General features: G+C 36.3%; 1 protein-coding gene across 1 annotated transcript; it reads left to right on the top strand.

Annotated features, from left to right (window-relative positions):
• Nucleotides 1-825: 825 nt before the first annotated feature.
• On the top strand, nt 826-3,675 carry LOC125211644 (protein-tyrosine-phosphatase IBR5-like). The gene is made up of 5 exons (XM_048111524.1): nt 826-1,247; nt 2,141-2,240; nt 2,680-2,737; nt 2,883-2,989; nt 3,208-3,675. The coding sequence occupies exons 1-5, from the start codon at nt 1,011-1,013 to the stop codon at nt 3,513-3,515; spliced, it is 810 nt and encodes a 269-aa protein (XP_047967481.1). The 5' UTR covers nt 826-1,010; the 3' UTR covers nt 3,516-3,675.
• Nucleotides 3,676-19,318: the final 15,643 nt, after the last annotated feature.

Here is a 19,318-nt window from a genome sequence, read left to right as displayed (position 1 = left end):
CATATTTTTATCATGTAATATCAGATTCTAATAATGTAAATCAAGTTTTTATTGTGAATTATTGGTATATTTTAATCATGTAAATCAGGTTGAGGTTTTAGCTGTCGTCTCAACCCATATTACATTGTGCCGTTAACAGATTCGTGTCGTGTACCACGGGTCCAGAATGTTTGAAGTTAGTAGGTCGTGTTCGTGTTATCGTTGAGAGTTTCCTTAATAGGTCAAGGGCAAATTAGATCTTACTGAATTGAGTTTCTATTATGTTGACCCGATAACGATCCAACCTACACGATTCACCACCCTGTATTTGTTAATGATATTTCTTAATTAGAGTATATATAGACAGGCTAATAATATTTGACATGAATACACGTGAAATTAACACTTGGGTCAACCTTTACTAGTTCATGAGTTGATCTGTTAAACAAATATTTTTTATTTTTATTTTATAGATTCGTGTAAATCAGGTTTAAATAGTGTGAATCATATTTTTATCATGTAATATCAAATTCTAATCACGCGAATCAAGTTTTTATTGTAAAATTATTGGTATATTTTAATCATGTAAATCAGGTTAGGGTTTTTAGCGTGTCGTCTCAACCCATATTACATTGTGCCGTTAACGTATTCGTGTCGTGTTCCACATGTCCAAGTTTCCTTAATAGGTCAAGTGCATATTAGATGTTATTGAGTTAGAGTTGTTAAAGTGCGACATTTGTTGCTAAAAAAGGGTGAAACATAATTAATGTTTGATGATTAAGTTAATATTTTTGGATGACGATGAATTCACAAGTACAATTAAAGCCTGAGAAAAATCCAAAGTCCGTTACTATATAATGGCGTGCGCGAATGAAATGTGAAAACGATCACCGGCGATAGAAAATTCAGCGCTTGCTCAATTCCCCTTTCCCAAAACCCTGAATTTTCAAAATAAAAACAAATCCCACAATCAAGGATTCAACAAATCCCACAATCAGGAATTCAATCGAGCAGTTGGTTGACTACCAAGTATGAGGAAGAGAGAGAGAGAGAATCCCTGCGGGATTTGCGGGCACTACCACAAGTACGAGGAGGGCGAGGTCTGCGGCATCTGCGGCCACCGCATCCCCGCCACCGTCGAGAAATCCGTTGTCCACGTCAGCGCCTTCGCCTCCCAGATCCTGCCGGACTTCCTATATTTAGGCAGCTTCGACAATGCTGCCCGCTGCGAGCTTCTCAAGTCGCAGGGCATCTCCTGTATTCTTAATGTGAGATCAGTTTTACTCCATCACCAATTTTCATTCTTTCAAATTCATCTTTATTCATACTTGATTTGATCCTATTGTTGTTACTTGTTTGTAGTTCACCAATTCAGTTGAATTCAATTGGATGTATGTATGTATAAAGCTAATTGTTTTGGTTGAATTAGGAATTTTTGTACTTAGTGATTTTGTTTTGATCTTGTTGACTGTGTGCCGAAAATCAGTGATGTGCTTTTGATTTCGAATTTTTGTGTTTTTGTTGTTGTTGTTTACTTGTGTACAAATGGTATATATGTGTGATGCTTATAATGAAGTTGGGATTGAGGGTTTTACTCTCTGGAGTAGAGTGGAAGTTTGGCTCTGAGGTTATTGTACATTGTGATCCATAACTTGTATACTTGTGATATTGTCATATTGATTGACAAGTGGAATATACTACCTCCAAATGGTCAGATATGTTTAGACAAAGCATATAACTGCCTATGAGCTTCTAAATTCGAATTTTGAAATGTGGCATGTATCTTTTTGGGACAGTCTAGGATGCGTAATTACTCTATACTACTTTCCCTTCGTATTTTGGATTGGTTTATATTACCAAATGGAGTGGAGATGGCATGATGATTATGCCTGTTCTTTTCTATAAAAGTGAGGGCTCTTTTTTTACCAATATGGTAACACTGTAACAGGTAACCATTATGTAGTTTTTCATTACTTTTCCATTTACAGCCATCGGAGGGAGCTCTGTCTCTTTCTTTCTAGTTGCTTGAATTCGAGAATTTCAATTGAACTAGTAGGTTCAATATGCTCAACTTTTGGTGGACATGTTCTGTGTGATGTTCAATCTTTCGCTGAAAAGGATCTTTTCATTCTTTTTGAAGATTTGATTTTCTGTGGTGCAGGCTGTCCCTTCTTGTCAGAATTTGTACAAGAACTCTTTTACTTATCACCGTCTACAGTATGATCAGAAACTTCCATTCGATGATGCGATTCAGTTTCTGGGTAAGTTTACTGACTTTACTACTTATATGGATGAAAGTAATGGTTCTTCTCAAAGGGGAACATAAGAAGTCGGACTATATCAATCTTAGGATGCTAATTATGGCTTAAATCAAGAGGTAGATAATGCATATGGGGAGTTCGAATCGTTTGTAATATAAGCTGAAGTTTGTTGAGATCCCAGATTACACTGACATAAATTATATTGAGTCTTATTATGAGTTTTCATGTTCTACAATCTCGTTTGTTCCTGACGCAAAATATGTCTTTCGGTTTCTTGTTCTTCGCATTGCCCTCGTTCTTCACTTCTTGTTTGATCCATATGATCTGAACTATAAACTTTTCAAAATTCATTTCTACCTTTAAATATCTGCCAATGCTTCGTAGCATTTGCATACAAACTGTAATTTGATTGAGCTATCACTCCGACATGTTTATGCAGAGCAATGCGAAAAACAGAGGGCCCGGGTTCTCGTGCACTGCATGTCTGGTAAAAGCAGGTGAACTTACTATTTCTGTATCAAGGTTATTTCACCTTAAATGTCCTCTTGCATATATCGACTGCTTTTGCGGGGAATACTATTCTGAGTGCCAGATCATAGTTTAGATTCCTATCAATGCGACATATAGTAATATATTCTACAGGTCTCCCGCCATAGTAATGGCTTTCTTGATGAAAAGCAAGGGCTGGAAACTCGCACAGAGCTATCAATGGGTGAAAGAACACCGGCCTTCAGTTGAACTAAATCCAGGTACGGTTACACTCTGCCTTGATGAGCTTGTATTAGCTTCAATCATCTCTAATATATCAAAAAGTTTATCAAAGTCAAAGATTAACATAGAAGAAATGGATAAGTAGTGTCACATTTCTTCAAGAAATCCGGGATCTTACATTTATAATATATATATGATCTTTGCTTATGCAACGATATCTCATCATCTAACACATCCCTGTTCCTATCAATTTCAGCGGTCCACCAACAATTACAGGAATTCGAGCAGATAATATTCGGTTCGATAGAAAATAGTGGTGTGGGCATGCCTAATCTGTCTTTTCTAAGCTTTGGCTTCTCAAGGCCAAATGACACACCGCTAGCTCTAGCAGCGGCACCAGTTTTCACCAACACTAGTAGCAGTGCTTCTATCTTCAACCGTCCCTCACTCGACGTGCCCCCTCAAGAATTCACCTTCGGGGCTGGCCCGACTCCTCATAACTCCGGTCTCAACATCAGCACCAATATCCCTGCTGTCAACGACTTTTCCATGGATGGTTCTTGATTGGTGGGGTTCCGATCATATATGCTGCTAGTGAGAAGTAGGGTTTTCCGGGATGCAAAGTGATGATGTTCAGCATCTCCAGCCTTTGATGAATTGAATGAATCTTACCACACTTCTCTCTTGTGAAAATATATAAAGATGAGAATTTCTTTGTTTTGAATTTGATTAGTTTTTATTTTTTTAATGTATAAACTCATATAATGGCCTTGTCACCATTACGGCTGATCAGAGTAAAATCATGAGACAAGATAATAGTTAGATGTACAATATAGGATACGCAACGATAGAATTTGTATAGGAAGAAAGTAGTTATACGGGTGAGATTGGTTAATCTTGAGATATATTGTCATGAATCTGAGGTTTTGAAAAAAAATTGCAACTGAGATAAGATTAGTAATGACTTTTTTTAACAAACAACCATGGCAAGTGAACGTCTCCAAATGACTCTTAGAAATGACTTGACGATAACAATGGTATGTTATTACAACTATAACAATGAATTTATACTTCCTTTTTCTTTATAATATCAAAACAGGGCCGTATTTTCAGATAAAATTCAATCGTATTCATCAAACAAAATTACCACAAGCCCAAATATGAAGAGTTTTCATTTTTTTCAGTCATGGTCCCAAACCCAATGAATAATATGTGATGAATTTTAACCCAAAGAATACGAATTTAAAAGGAAGGCCCAATAAGTTTTTAAAAGAAACATATTGGAGAAAGTCCAAATTTTAGAATTAAAAAGCCCAAATTATATAATTTAAGAACATATTTTTAAATTAAAATTCGATGATTGACACATAGATATCATCTTTACATTCCTATTTAATAAGGAATGAGAATGAATTACTATACGTATAATAACTTAACCAATAATTTTCACGAAAGGAAAATGAATGCTAAGAAAGCAAGCCTATTCCTCTAAGCAAAACAACACAGAGAATAAAGGAACATGAGTTGAATATCAAGATGAATATATATCTAGACAAATAAATAGCGATCATATCTTACAAATACAACTCCTTCCTTCCGCACCTACACAAATATTTTAGCATGGTATGAACATGAAAGTTTTAATAGTGGTTGAAAATTGTAGCTAGCTAACTAATTTCCACGAATGGGTTGTTGCACCCCATGAGAAGAAATTTGTAAGTTACTTAGCCTTCGGCTTCCACCGTGGCATTGGTGGTCGGCATTGCATCCCCTCATGTAAGGGTTAGCCGGGATCGGTTTCTCGTCCAACGCCCTCTCCTTGTAAGTATCTTGCACCATTGTTTCACCCTGTGCCTCTGCCGTCGACCACAAGAGGCCACACACCACAAGGGCAAATGCCAAGCTCACCACCATCATCTTTGCCATGACTAACTACTTTTTTTTTTTTTTTTTGGAAATAGTAAAAATAATAACTTTATTTGATTTGGACATGCCCATTTGTTTTGTGGGTTAATTGCTGTTTATATACTGCATATGCTTCTAAATTTGGATGTTTCTTTTTTGTGTGGATTATTGCTAGCTAGTTGTTCAATTGGAAACGAATTTCATGGACATCCTTGTTTCCCTCACATCGAAAATGAGAAATTAATGAATGAATGGCTTGATGAAAATAGATGGCTAGCTATTTGATCGTTTTAGAACTTTGATTGATTTTGAAAAATTATCACCAATTTTCACATATAATTTTGGAATGCAATAAACTATCTACGTAGTTTTAGTGGCACTAACTATTGTTTTTTTGTCAAAATATAAAAGGTGGGTAGTTACAAATCTTGAATTCAAATAACGATATTTTGATTCTACTTAAAACTGTTCATATTAATACGCAATAATCACTTTTAACATAAGAAGCAGTGCCACCAAGATAGCCATCATTTTCGCCGTTCTTGCTATTTAATGTAGATATATATAGATGACGCTTTTTTCTACAATTGTTTCTTGATTTTATATTGAAAAAAAAACTCAATTGAGAATTCTAATTAAGGAGAATATTTATTACCGAATATAGGGTAGCAGTTTTAATTACATTGGCATGGTGTGATCCACGTCCACCATATTATATTTCCATGTAGTAGTATAAGGTAGAGAATTCGATATTTATCATGAATTTTGAATTGCCCAAATTAGAATTTTGAAAAATGAACTGTTACATGTGTTCCAAACTTTTTATACATAATATTAGCTTTTTTTTCATTTGTAAGACTGTTTTTATTTTCTTCCATTTGTAGGTTTTGTGCCTGATTTTTTGGCTTTAATTTTCAATCAAATTTGGGGAAGGTCATGACTTTTTCTTTGCTTAGGTAAAAAGAATAATTACTGAAACTTCGACGGACTATATATTGTGGAGTCTAGGGCTGAAAATCGTAAATGTTGAACCGCCATTGTGTCGACGTTTTAATGTCCAATTACAGTAAATTAGTATTACCCTAACGTGATCCAAGTAACATATTGATATATGTGCTGTAAATATTATGAGAAATACAAAATTTTATTATTCTCTACATATGTAATTGAAGATTGGAGAGGCTATAATTTCTTAATCTACTTATGGTTACTAAATTCTCAAATTTAGGTCAATCTACGTCGTCTTAGTGGTACTAACTGCTACTGCTAATGTTTTAGAATTTTGATTGTGGTTGTAGTAATTGCCAAAAGTTAAAATTTGCACTAACTACAAATTATGATACGTATACGTGTATACTATCTGAGGCAATTAACTCTATAAAAATTATCAAATGTAAAAACACAATTTATCTTCAAAGGTCAACTACACAAATACTGTGTAACAAACTATATACTCCCTCCGTCTTGACTATATGACACATTTCTTAGCCGACACGAGATTTTAGGAATTTTTAATTAATGTATTTAATTGGAGGGAGAAAAGGTGGGTGGAAATATTAAAATAGAAAAAGAAAAAAAGATGAATATTTTAATAGGAATGAGAAAAAGTGGTTGGATGTATTAATTGGAGATACTGGCGGAACCAGTATAGGGACAAACCCCCGGTCCAGCGGAGGCTTGCCCGGCGCCGGTCGCTCATTTATAGGTAGGAGAAGTTGAAGAGTACTGGCGGAACCAGTATAGGGACAAACCCCCGGTCCAGCGGGGGCTTGCCCGGCGCCGGTCGCTCATTTATAGGTAGGAGGAGTTGAAGAGGTTGAAGGGGAAGGGAGAGAGGGAACACAACGGTGAAAGAAAGAGGAGGTGGAAATGAGTGTGGAGAGACGGGCGCAGAGGAGAGAGAAAAGGGAGGAAGAAAATGGGACAGAAGATCGAGGGGGTGCGTAGAGGAGAGAGAAAAAGTATTTTACTACTACTCCACTATTTGTTAGTTGATTTAGTGTATAAACTCACGGAAGACAATGTGAATTTTTATTTTGAAAATTTTATTCATTCTTAAAAAGATTTGGTACTTTTATAAAATCCTTAAATTTTTTGCATTTTATGTGATAAAATGTCATACTATTATCTTCTATTTATAATTAATTATTATATGTATACATTAATCACTTGTATTTAATTATGTTATTTTCTAATTATCTTATAATATCATAATCTGTATATTTTTATTACTCCCTCCATCCTCAAAGAAAATGCATTTTGGGTTCGGCACGAGTTTTAATAAAATTGGTAAAATAAGAAAGAGGTAGAGAGAAAAAGTAATTAGGCCATGTTTGGTTCACAGGAAAGTAAAGTTGGCAAGGAAAATGATTCCTGGGAAAATGAATCCCGAGAATATGATTCCTAGTAACTTTACTTTCATGTGTTTGGAAAATATCAAAATTTTAAATTCATATTTAATTTAAACACCAAACTAAAATATACTTATTATTTTTTATTTATATAAAAGAATAATATTATAAAAACTTTAATAAATATTTAATTATAAATAATAATTATTATTATTATTATATTTATTATTACGATGGATAGTTTAAATATGGATTATCCATCATAATATATGCTAATATAATTATAATTGTAGTTACATGGAGTATTATAGTTCATTATTATAATAATATATATAATTATTATTATATATAAGTTATAATATTTATGGATATTATAATTGAATAAAATTTAAAATATGCACTATGACTTTATTGATTAATTATTTACTTATAAAATATAATAATTATTATTTATTATATAATTTATAGTATATAATTATATTTTAATTATTAATTATTAATAAATTATTAATTACTATTATGAATTATTATAAAATATAGTTATAATTATGATCATTTTAATTATAATTATTTATTATAGTGAAATTAAGTATGATTTATTATTTTAAATTGTTTTTAAAATATTGTAATTAATAATAATAATAATAATAATAATAATAATAATAATAATAATAATAATAATAATAATAATAATAATAATAATAATAATAATAAAAACTATACTATATTGCTTAAATATGTAAGAATCCTAAAACTGGGAAAAAGAATAATTAAGAAAAGTTAGGATCTTTGTAATCCCGGAAAGTTGTACTAACTTTCCTTGTTCTCGGATTTTCTGACTACTTTCCCAATTTGATTAAAAAGTGAAACGAAATACAGGAATTTAAAATTTAAGAAATCAGATTACTTTCCCATACATAATCCTGACAACCAAACATGGCCTTAAAGTATTGTTAGTGGAGAATGAGTCTCACCTCATTAGAGAGAAAAGACTTTCCAAAATTAGAAAGTGCATATTTTTGTGGGACGGAGTGAGTCATATAAAAGGTATTGTTTTCTTTGTCTACAATTTAAAGTTACATTTTGACTCGTAATGAGTTTTAAAGTTATTTGACTTTGTAAACGAAATGAGTGAAAAAGTGAGTCAAATTTGAGTCTTCTTTTAGAGCAATTGCAGCGGTTGAAAAAAAGTCGTCCGTCCGTCCGTGTCAGCAGCACGACGCTGCTCTTAGCTAAGAGCACGTCCGTGCCCCTGAGCACCCTTACGTGGCGCTGTCTGATTGGCCAACGACTTAGCCGTTGGCATATCAATATTTTATTTATAAAAATTCGAAATTAATTAAAAAAAATGTTTTTAAATTAAAAAAAATATTTTCCCACTTCCCAAAAAACTATATCCGTTTTCTACCCGCTTTTAATTTATTTTTCAATTTTTTTTCCTCAGAATTCACATTTTCATCTATAAACCCCCAGTTCAACAAAAAAAAAATCACATTCTCATCTATTCTATCATCTATATTCTTTCATCTTTTTTCTCATATTCTCTCATCTAAATTTCCACCACACTACACAATGTCCGGCTCCGGCGATCACCCCTCCGACAATCGCGGTTGGAACCACGATTGGTTCGACTCCGACTCATTCCCTAGTCCGGCAATGCACAATTTTTGGCCCTTTGAGCTTACTTTCTACATGCGACTCTACCAACGCATGGAGTTTGAAACCGGTTTCGTTACCTCAAGCTGTTGTGGGTAAGAGGCGTCCAACATCCGAAGTATAGGGGCAAGCGTAGTGAGCATCCTCCTCCCAGCTCCTCTAGCAAATGGTCGAGGCTCCGGTAGCCCTATCCGACCTAGCTGCGCTCGTTAATGTGGCTACCCAGCTTGCCGGAACTAACTTGGGTAGCCTCGACGCCTGGCTCCGAGTAGTTCCCGCTGGCCGCAAGGAAAGTGAAAGAAGCGGCGAACGGCCACTCCGCCGTCGCACCACGACTACCCATCCGCCCCCGCCCCTTCGCTTCCCGCTCCCTTTGTGCCTTCCTCCACCCCCGTACAACTCGTTGTGGGCCATCTTGGGTCAACTCTATATGAACGATACGTCTAAGATGACTCTCAGAGCAACTTGCAACACATGAGTGGAATGATCCGGGGTCTCAAGAGAATATTGGGGATAGAGTGACTAGTCTTCCACTGGTGGTACTTTTTAGTTCTTTAATCATGTAATTTTTAATTTGTAGGATTTTAATTATGTAATTTTTTTATTTTCTAGGATTTTAATTATGTATTTTTATTTTTTTAGGATTTTAATTATGTAATTTTTATTTTTTAGGATTTTAATTATGTAATTTTTATTTTTTAATGTATTTTTATAATGTAGAAATGTTTTTAGTAATTAAAGTATTTAAATTGAATAATAGAATGGTGGGACCCTTGAGCTTGTCCCCTTGCGGAAGAGCACCTGGATGTGGGTGTTGTGCATCTTAGCTAAGGACAAGCAAAGTAAAAGTGGGTCCGTGCCCACCTCCTTGCTCTTATTTAAGAGCACGGATGGGGATTCTCTTATACTCTATATATTAATTTTATAATAGAATATGATGGTAAATAATTTGTACTATTAATTGACAATTCTGATATTGTGACACTAGTAGAATAGGCTATCCGCTCTTGGAGATAATTAGGATATTAGTGCCATGCTGACATATTTGTAGTTAAAGTTCAGCACCGGCTTCTTTAAGTTTCTGGTTCCGCCACTGATTGGAGAGATAAAGTTTCCAAAAAAAGAAAATGTGTCATATTAATTTGCACAAACTAAAAAGAAAAACGTGTCCTCTTAAATGAGACGAAAGGAGTATTACTTATCTACATCATGAACTAGCCTTTGACTAGTTAATTATCTAGCTAAAGAAAACAATGAAAATCAATGATATTCAAACAAATTTAACCTTTACATAGTACTTTATACACATAAAAAGCTGAGAATGAAATTCCTTGTCTGAACATGTTGTATACATCTTCAGTCTTCACCATCACGACATCGTTGGCTGGCAAGGCAACCCCTGTTGTGACGGTTCACGAGGTCGCCTTCCTCCGCCAACTTCTTACCCTTGACGTGGTGATCTCTGATGGCTGTTTCGCCCTCGGCCGCCTCAGCCGGCGACAGGAGGAAAGCATTTACCACAATCAGAAATGCCAAGCTCACCGACATCATCTTTGCCATGACTCCTTTTTTTTAATAATACTCCCTCCGTCCCCGAATAAGAGTTACTAATTTCCATTTTGGTCCGTCCTCAATTAAGAGTAGCACTTCATTTTTACTATAAAAAGGTAAGTAGGTCTCACATTCCACTAACTTCATTTCACTCACATTTTATTATAAAACCAATATAAAAATGTGAGTCTACATTCCACTAACTTTTCAACCAACTTTTCTTTACATTTCTTAAAACCGTACCGGTCAAAGTGTTACTCCTAATGGGGAAGGAGAGAGTTAAATAAGTTTCTTGTGAATAGGTTTTGTTTTGTGTGCTATATTTATGTTTGCATATGCTTTTAAATTTGGGGTACAATACTTTTTTAGGTCTAAGATTGGAGAAAATATTCTATGGACTAGGTATACGAACGTAGACATATGATGTGGTATGCCCCACTAATACACTCCATCTGGGAAAAAATACACTCCCCAGGAGTTAACAACACAAATTCTTAAATATGGAAACTTTTAATGCCCTATATAAACCATTCATAACTTAAATCTCTCGTCATTTTTCAAATCAATTAAAAAAAAAGTTTTCATTGCCATCTATGGAGTTCAAAGATTTGCCACTTTTTTTTTTATTTCTTTGTTTTGTAATTGTTCTTTATAATTAAGTATTTTGAATTCTACATGTAGGTTTGCTAAAGTTTTATCTTCTTGGTTTTATGATATTTTTTAACCTAGTATAATATCATTTTAATGGCATAAAAGTAAGATTGTGACTTCTTAATTTAAACCTAATAATAGTGGTATTTTAATTGTCGAGTTCATATTAAACTATACATAATTCAAATCTAATTAATGGGCGATTTAAGTCTTAAAATTGATCTTTAATGCGTATATATACTACGCCATTGTATATATTATAAACAAAGAAAATAAAAAAGTGGCCATTAATAGCAATGAAAACTCTTTTTTAATTGATTTGAAAAATGATGAGAGATTTAAGTTATGTATGGTTTATATATGGGAATCCAAAGTTTCCATATTCAAGAATTTGTCTTAACTCGCGTGGGAGTGTATTTCTTCCGATCTGAGTGTGAATTCCATTTGTCCAAATATTAATAGTGGGACATACCAAATCATATATCCACTTTGGTATGCCTAGTTCATGGAATATTTTCTCTTAATATTGACTATTTACTTCTTGTTCAATGGTAGCTAATTTCATATAAGGGAGTGTTAGAGTGACACCAACTCTTAAAATAACACCATACTACCATCCCTAGTCAATCATTTGTACACGTGGACGAATAATAAGCTGCCATGTAGCATAAAAAAAAAAAAAATCTGAAAAAGACGGCCAATAATATTTTGTACACTACACAACAGTTTTTTTTGGCGTCAATACAACACGCTATACAACAATTTATAGATTTTTGCTAGCGTTATAATATTCGTATAAAGTTTATGATATTATTGTATAAGTGGTGTCACGGTGTCACTTTAAGAGGGGTTGTCATTTTAACATCATTTTTTTCACTCATAACAAAAACCAAAATTTTAATGATAATTTGATGGCTATATATCTATCTATATATACATACATTAATATAGAGACCGAAATTAATGATAATTTGATGGCTATATATCTATCTATATATACATACATTAATGTAGGGGTTAATAGATTAGTGTCCCTCCACTCCTTAGTACATATTGTCAAGAAGAGCCTTCAACGGCTAGTAGCAATCACCAACACATTGGTAATTTGTATTACAATAAAGAATATGGTGGTACCTAGAATAAGCAATTAATGTATTTGGTAGATCTAGAATTAGAGGATTTCCCATGTTATAACACCCCTATAAAATGGGGCTTCACGAACTCTCAATAAACCGTAAAATACAAATCAAATTCCTATTCTCTACAAAGTCTTAGCCACCATGGTTCATCTTTCATACAACGCCTCTCTCGATTACCATCTTTAAGATGGTATCGAAGCAGTTGCACGGGGTGGGACTCGAGAAATCTCATCATCGTCCCAAATATACCTTTCCGAACCTTTGAAAGCCTGAAAAAGAACACAAACACTATGTCGAATCGACCTAAACCCCAAACACAAACCAACCGTTAGTCAATTTCCGGGAATTTGCCCAACTTGCCGAATTCTTCAGACGGTTAATATCCAACCAAAAACCCAAGATCAGCCCACCACCTCTACCCTCAAATCAACCGAATCATTGGGGAGGTTCATGTCCAAAACAAACTCAATGGGGACAATTAGCCCCTCGGAAGAATCGATGGAATGAGCCATGGAGGGAAGGGTTTGTCATCTCACATTTGAGTTACAAACCCTCCCCAAATCAGTGAACCCAACTATCCAAAGTGGCAACAGAGAGACCATTGCCTTCAACTCTGGATAATAAACAATATTGAAGCCAACCTCATCAATGAGGTATCACAATACTGTGACTCGAGATCTATGGGAGGGTCTAGCCATCACGTATGGAAGTGGAGCCGATCCATTCCAAGTATCGACACTGCATAGGCAAACATACAACATGAAGCGGGGAATATGAGCTTTAAAAGTTTATGGAATAAATTCGAAACTCTGGATTTCCATCGACGAAAGGGATTCAAACCCGATGGATACCCCATCAACAAGCTGAAAAGTACAACAAAATCACTCCGAGGCATAGATTATACCGAGTTTCTATGGGCTTTGGATGAAAGGTACGATGCATTAAAGAGAGAGATCTTGAACAAAGATCCGCTACCCATGTGCAAAGTGCTTCGGATCGGTGAGACGCGAGTCGGCCTAATGAACGGTCTTCAAACCCTCGAGGCGACCACGGGAAGCCGAATAGGTCTGGATTAGCGGCAATCAACCGCTAGACCACCACCGCACGAATTCTTGCAATTCCGCTGACAAGAGTAAACGACATGCGACCACTTGTGGAGGAAGAAACATACGCGGACACCTGCTTTCACCTCCATGGGTTTCCCGATTGGTGGGAAGACATGAAGAAATCCCGTCGAGTGGAATCGAAACGGAGGAAGCAGGCGTAGCGGTGGCGGCTTCAACCATCGGAGACCGAGCTACCAACACCGACAACACGGCGGGCAGCGTCGGTCGTCCTAATGCAACGACGGAAGAAACGAGAGAAAGAGAGAAAGAAGCAATCGCGTCGGTTTCGGTCACCGGGGTGTGGTTGGAAGGTAAAGCCGAGCACGGTGACCTCCATCGCCGTGAATCACCGGCGACCATCGAGGAGAAGGACGAGAGAACGACGGATTAGGGTTGGAGGAATTGGGGGTGATAGTGGCGGAGATTAGGGTTGAAAGGGGTAGGGTTAAATAACCCCAATTTCCCCCAAAATTTTTTTCCCCGGGGGTTTTTCCCAAAACCCTTTTTTAAACCTTTCTCAACATCCCAAACCAAATACCCCCCCGTTTCAAAAATTTCCCAAAATTGACCCGGAAAATTTCAAAAACCTTTTTTTCCCCCAATATCCCATTCAAAATTCTTTTAAACCCAACACCCCCAATCCACAAAAATTGGTAAAAAAGAAATTATGGTTTTTTATTTGGGGTTGCCACCGCCCTGATCTCTTTTGACCCCTCGGATTTCCTTAACTTTCCCCGGACCCCCACAAAATTTCGTCAGCAAAGGGGGAAATTTTAGTTCTCGGGTAGAAGGGGGGGCACCATTAATATTTCCCCCTCTCGCCTCTTTTAATTCCTTAATAATTTCACTCTTTTAAATAAAAGTTTGTTATGGGTTAAAAAATTGTAACAAAAGAACTAAGTTGTAAATTCTTTTGCAACCTCGTTTTTGCATGTTACGGGATATAAAAGGCGGGGGCGATAGTTAAAATCAAGCGGGCGGGTTTTGTCTTTGGATGAGATAGCCCGACAAAGTCGGCTTTTTCCCAATGGACCAAATGACCCGGGGCCCGGATCCGTCGCCCCGGTTAGGGCCCCCTTTATAGGAAATCTTAGATTGATGTTCCCTAAAATAATTTTAAAAATCCCCTTTTTCCCTTGATTGTGAAACTTGTCTTTCGGCAAAAAGTCACCCACTCTTTTAATTTGGGAATAATACTCAGTGCTTCCCCGTTTTCTTTAGTTCATTCGGGCTTTTGGGTTCTTCCCCCGTCAAAAAGGGCGGGTCTTGATATTTCCTTTTTTCATCGATGATTTTTCCCAAAATGACAGGTGTTTTTTTAAAGCCCAAATCGAAAGTTTTTAAAAAAAATTTACTAAAATTTTACAAACTTGCCCAAAACCCCGGGGTTATAAACAAAACACCCCGAGGTTTTTAAAATGGGAAAAAGGCCCGGGGTGAATATATCAGCCGATTGAAAACCCGGGGAAAAAGGGGTTTTTCCCAAAAATTTCCCTTGCTATCCCCGAACAAAATGGGGAAAGGGGAAACGAAAGAATAGATATACCCTAGAAATCCCCCCGGGCTCTCCTCCCGACCCCAAAAGTTCCCACCCCTTTTTGGGCGGCGGTTGCCCGCTGCTTTTTTACCTAATGAAGTCTCCCAAGGGGTATCCTTGATTTTCAAAAACCCCTTATTGATACATTTATCAATCATAAAAAACCATAAAAAAACCCAAACCCCTCCCTCTTGCCCCAAAAAATCTTGGTTTACGGTTTTTGTCCACATCCCAAAACATGATCGTCCCAAATTTTCTCCTTTTTTTCCCCAAGTGTCTTCCCTTTGGGGATGGGGGAAATCGGGAAAAATACGGTCTACGATCCCCAACCAAAAAAAATTACACTCAGGTTGGACTTCGTTGAGAGTGAATATCGGAAAACTAGTGGTGGGGGGTCACGGGGGGAAAATCCGATTCTTTACCCTTTTAAAATTTGGGTATACATTGCAGAAACCCCCTCAACCCCAAAAGGAAAAATGAGCGGGAAACCAATCATGTCATCGAAACTAGTCCACCCCCTCGGTGGGGATGCCCATGGGTTTCCCATCCCCTTTGGGGGGTCGTTGAGTTTGAGAATCTTTAAACCATCAGGTTTTGTCTTAAATTTCCCAAGGTAAATGACTCGAATTTGATACGGTTTTTTGATCCCCCGGCAAAGTCGGGGGAAACAAAAATAAAACTAGAGGGGAAAAAGGGAAACTTTACATTCGAGCTCCACATAGAAGCACGGGGGTTCCTCCCGAGATATTCTCCGGGGAAAGGGGGAAAAAAAACAAAAAAATAAAGGTGAACATGGCCCGGGGCACCTCACGGGGGATGGCTCGGCATTTTAAAATTTTTCCTTTATGAGGAAGAGGAAATTTAAGGGCTTTTGAAGAAGTTTGTCAAAAACAAGCATTGGAGAGAAACTAAAAAAAGAGATCGATGCTTTAATGAAAAATGAAACGTGGGAAAGGTTTTCTACCAAGGGGGAAAAACCGGTCGGGTGTAGGTGAGTTTTCCCCCATCAAAAGGGCGAATGGATCAATCGAGAGATACGAGGGGCGATTGGTGGCCCAAAAGGGTATCCGAGTGTATGGCATTGGCTATTTACGGGACATTTTCTTCGGTTGCCAAGCTCAACACCATCCGAGCATTCTTTTCGGGTTTCGGGATGTAAAAAGGTTTGGGCCCTTGCATCCCAAATTTTATGTAAGAATGCGTTCCCCCATGGAGAATTAGAAAAAAAATAAAGAACCCGGGGTTCGATGCGAGAATTTTGGGCCCCAAAAGGGGGTGCAAATTGAAAAAGACAGCTTGGTCGGGAAACCAAACTCAGAAATATGGTTTGGAAGGTTTTGCCCAAACAAAAGGGCCAAAAAGCGGGTTTAAACAAAATCTTTGTCCGCACTTTTCACCAAAAAGGGGAGGAGATAAGGTAACGTTCGTCATCTATGTTGGCGATATGATTATCACAAGGGGTGACATAGAGGAAATCACAATCTAAAATCAAATTTGTTAAAGAATTGACATGAAGGATCTGGGCCCCTTGAAATACTTCTTGGGGATAGAAGTTCTTAGATCAAGTCATGGAATATTTCTGAGGCAAAGAAAGTATGTTCTCGACCTGTTGGCAGAAACTGGCCTCTTAGACTGCAAGCCCGCTGAAACACCAATGATACCGAATCACGGGTTGAAGATTGTCGAAGGAGCTAAGCCTACGGACCGAGGAAAATACCAAAGATTGGTGGGGAGATTAATCTATCTCTCACATACCAGACCAGACATCACATATGCAGTTGGAGTTGTGAGTCAATTCATGCACCAACCCCAAGAGGAGCACATGGATGCAGCGTTAAGGATAGTAAGGTACCTTAAAGGTACAACTAACTATGGGGTGTTTTTGAAGAAAGGAGAAAATCTTGAAGTTGACGGCTATACTGACGCAGACTGGGCAAGCAATTCGGTTGATAGAAAGTCAACTGGCGGATACTTCACATTCATAGGAGGCAACCTAGTTACTTGGAGAAGCAAGAAGCAAAAGGTTGTGGCATTATCAAGTGCTGAAGCAGAGTTTCGAGGCATCAGAAGTGGACTCATGGAGATCATGTGGCTTAGGAGATTACTTACTGAGATCGGCTTTCCCCCGAACCGCACGAGCAAGCTGTTATGTGACAATAAAGCGGCTATCAGCATATCTGAGAACCCGGTACAACATGACAGAACCAAACATGTTGAGGTCGATCGCCATTTCATTAAAGAGAAATTGGAAGGGGGAATTATCGAGTTTCCATTTGTTCGATCTGAGGAACAATTGGCAGATATCCTAACCAAAGTTGTGAGTCCAAGGAACTTCAAAAAAATATTGGCCAAGTTGAACATTGGAAATACCCTTGCTCAACTTGAGGGGGAGTGTCAAGAAGAGCCTTCAAACGGCTAGTAGCAATTACCAACACATTGATAATTTGTATTACAATAAAGAATATGGTGGTACCTAGAATAAGCAATTAATATATTTGGTAGTACCTAGAATTAGAGGGATTTCCCATGATGTAACACCCCTATAAAATGGGCTTCACTGAACTCTCAATACAACAGAAAATACAAATCAAATTCCTATTCTCTACAAAGTCTTAGCCACCATGGTTCATCCTTCATACAACGCCTCTCTCGATTACCATCTTTAAGACATATGACATATATATAGCATGATTATACTTGTTTGGTTTACAAAATAAATTAATTATAGACCCGTGTTATTTCTTCGGCCCAGAGAGGCCCGCATTCTTTTATATGGCGTATATTGTTAGGGTAATTAAATCACCAGTGAAGATGAATTTATTTATCTGCATTAAAAATTAAAAGAAGATAATTTAGTTTGATTACCTAATTATCTGCAATGAATTGATTACTAATTACAATTTGTATATTTAATCTAATATGTATACCAAATGGGAGTACTAACTAACGATAATTTAGCCATCTAAAAGTAAATATTTTAACATGATTTTTAATAATTCAAGTAATCCTATTATCCCTTCGTCCCATAATAATTATCATTCTTTTCCATTTCGGTCTGTCCCACAATAATTGTCACACTTCATTTTTTACTATAAATGGTAAGTAGGTTTCAAATTCCACTAGCTCACTTCACTCACATTTTATTAATAACTTCACTCATATTTTATTATAAAATAAATATAAAAAAGTAAGTCTCATATTCTACTAACTTTTCCAACCAACTTTTCTTTATATTTTTTAACATTCGTGTCCATTGATAATTATTGTGGGAAGGAGGGAGTATATATACTACAATGAACTTTAATTTGCTAAGGAAAATGGTTGCATTATACAAATCAGATTTTCGCATCATATATAGGCGATTCACATCTAGTCGGTCAATTTATTCTTGGAAAATCCAAAATTTTAGGCATGAGATCAACCTATTCAATATCACGATGAAACTATCCCACCTCCGTTTTAATCTCAAACTATCGTTTATTGGAAATATATATTTATAGCGATTTTTATGCACTTTTTTCTTCAATACTTTCATTGCATTCATTTTTATTGTTGCATTCATTGAAATTGATTAAATAATCCATTGCATTAACTATAATTCCCAAACGAAAAATTGTAGAGTTGTTGGATAAAAGATTATGGGAAAAAACGCGTTGCATCAAGCCCCTATTATCGAAAGGCAGAATTCGCCCTCGATAAGGAAGTTATTTTTGCGTTGAATATAGTATTATTATCGACAATATAATTATGTTAAGAAGATAATTTAATTTGTGGGGAAACTGATCTCGTTGTATCACATAATATTAGCCATTATGCAATCTGATTCAATAATCACTAGATGTTGATTCTCTATAAAATCAAGATTATATTAATATTTATAATGCACTAATATATAAGAATATTCTTATGTCAGGAATCAGGATCGATTATATAAATACTAATACTCGATGACTGAAAATCTTAGCAATTATAGCAACATACCGAAATTAATTTTCTAAAAGAATACCATTTCATTATCAAGAAATGAAAAACGAATTAATTTCAACACAATGCTGCATATGTAAGGAAATTCCTTTTATCCCTATAAATTTCATGAGTTTCATAGAAAAAAAAACAAGGAAAAATAAGTTTGCAATATTTATATAATAATATCAAAGACATTGAAAAAAGGGCTAAGGTAGTAAGAATGGCGAAGATGGTAGCTGTGGTGGTAATGGTGATGCTTCTTGCTTTTAGCGCTTTGGCTGAGCCGTTGTCTGCACTAGCATGGAAATTACCTAAGCCGGGACCACCACGGCATCGCCCGGGAGTACCCCCTTTCCACAGAGAATGTCGTATAAAAGACCGATGCCGAGGTGGCATTCCAGCCGCGAGGAAGCTCTTGACTATTGTGAAAAATGTTGAGCCTGGAGCTTAGAAGGAAGTTGAGGATTCAATAGACTTTGTATTACTCCTTTTCTTAAGCTAATAA

Source organism: Salvia hispanica, chromosome 3, assembly GCF_023119035.1.
Source record: "Salvia hispanica cultivar TCC Black 2014 chromosome 3, UniMelb_Shisp_WGS_1.0, whole genome shotgun sequence".
Taxonomy (NCBI): Eukaryota; Viridiplantae; Streptophyta; class Magnoliopsida; order Lamiales; family Lamiaceae; genus Salvia; species Salvia hispanica.
This window is presented reverse-complemented; position numbering and strand designations above follow the sequence as displayed.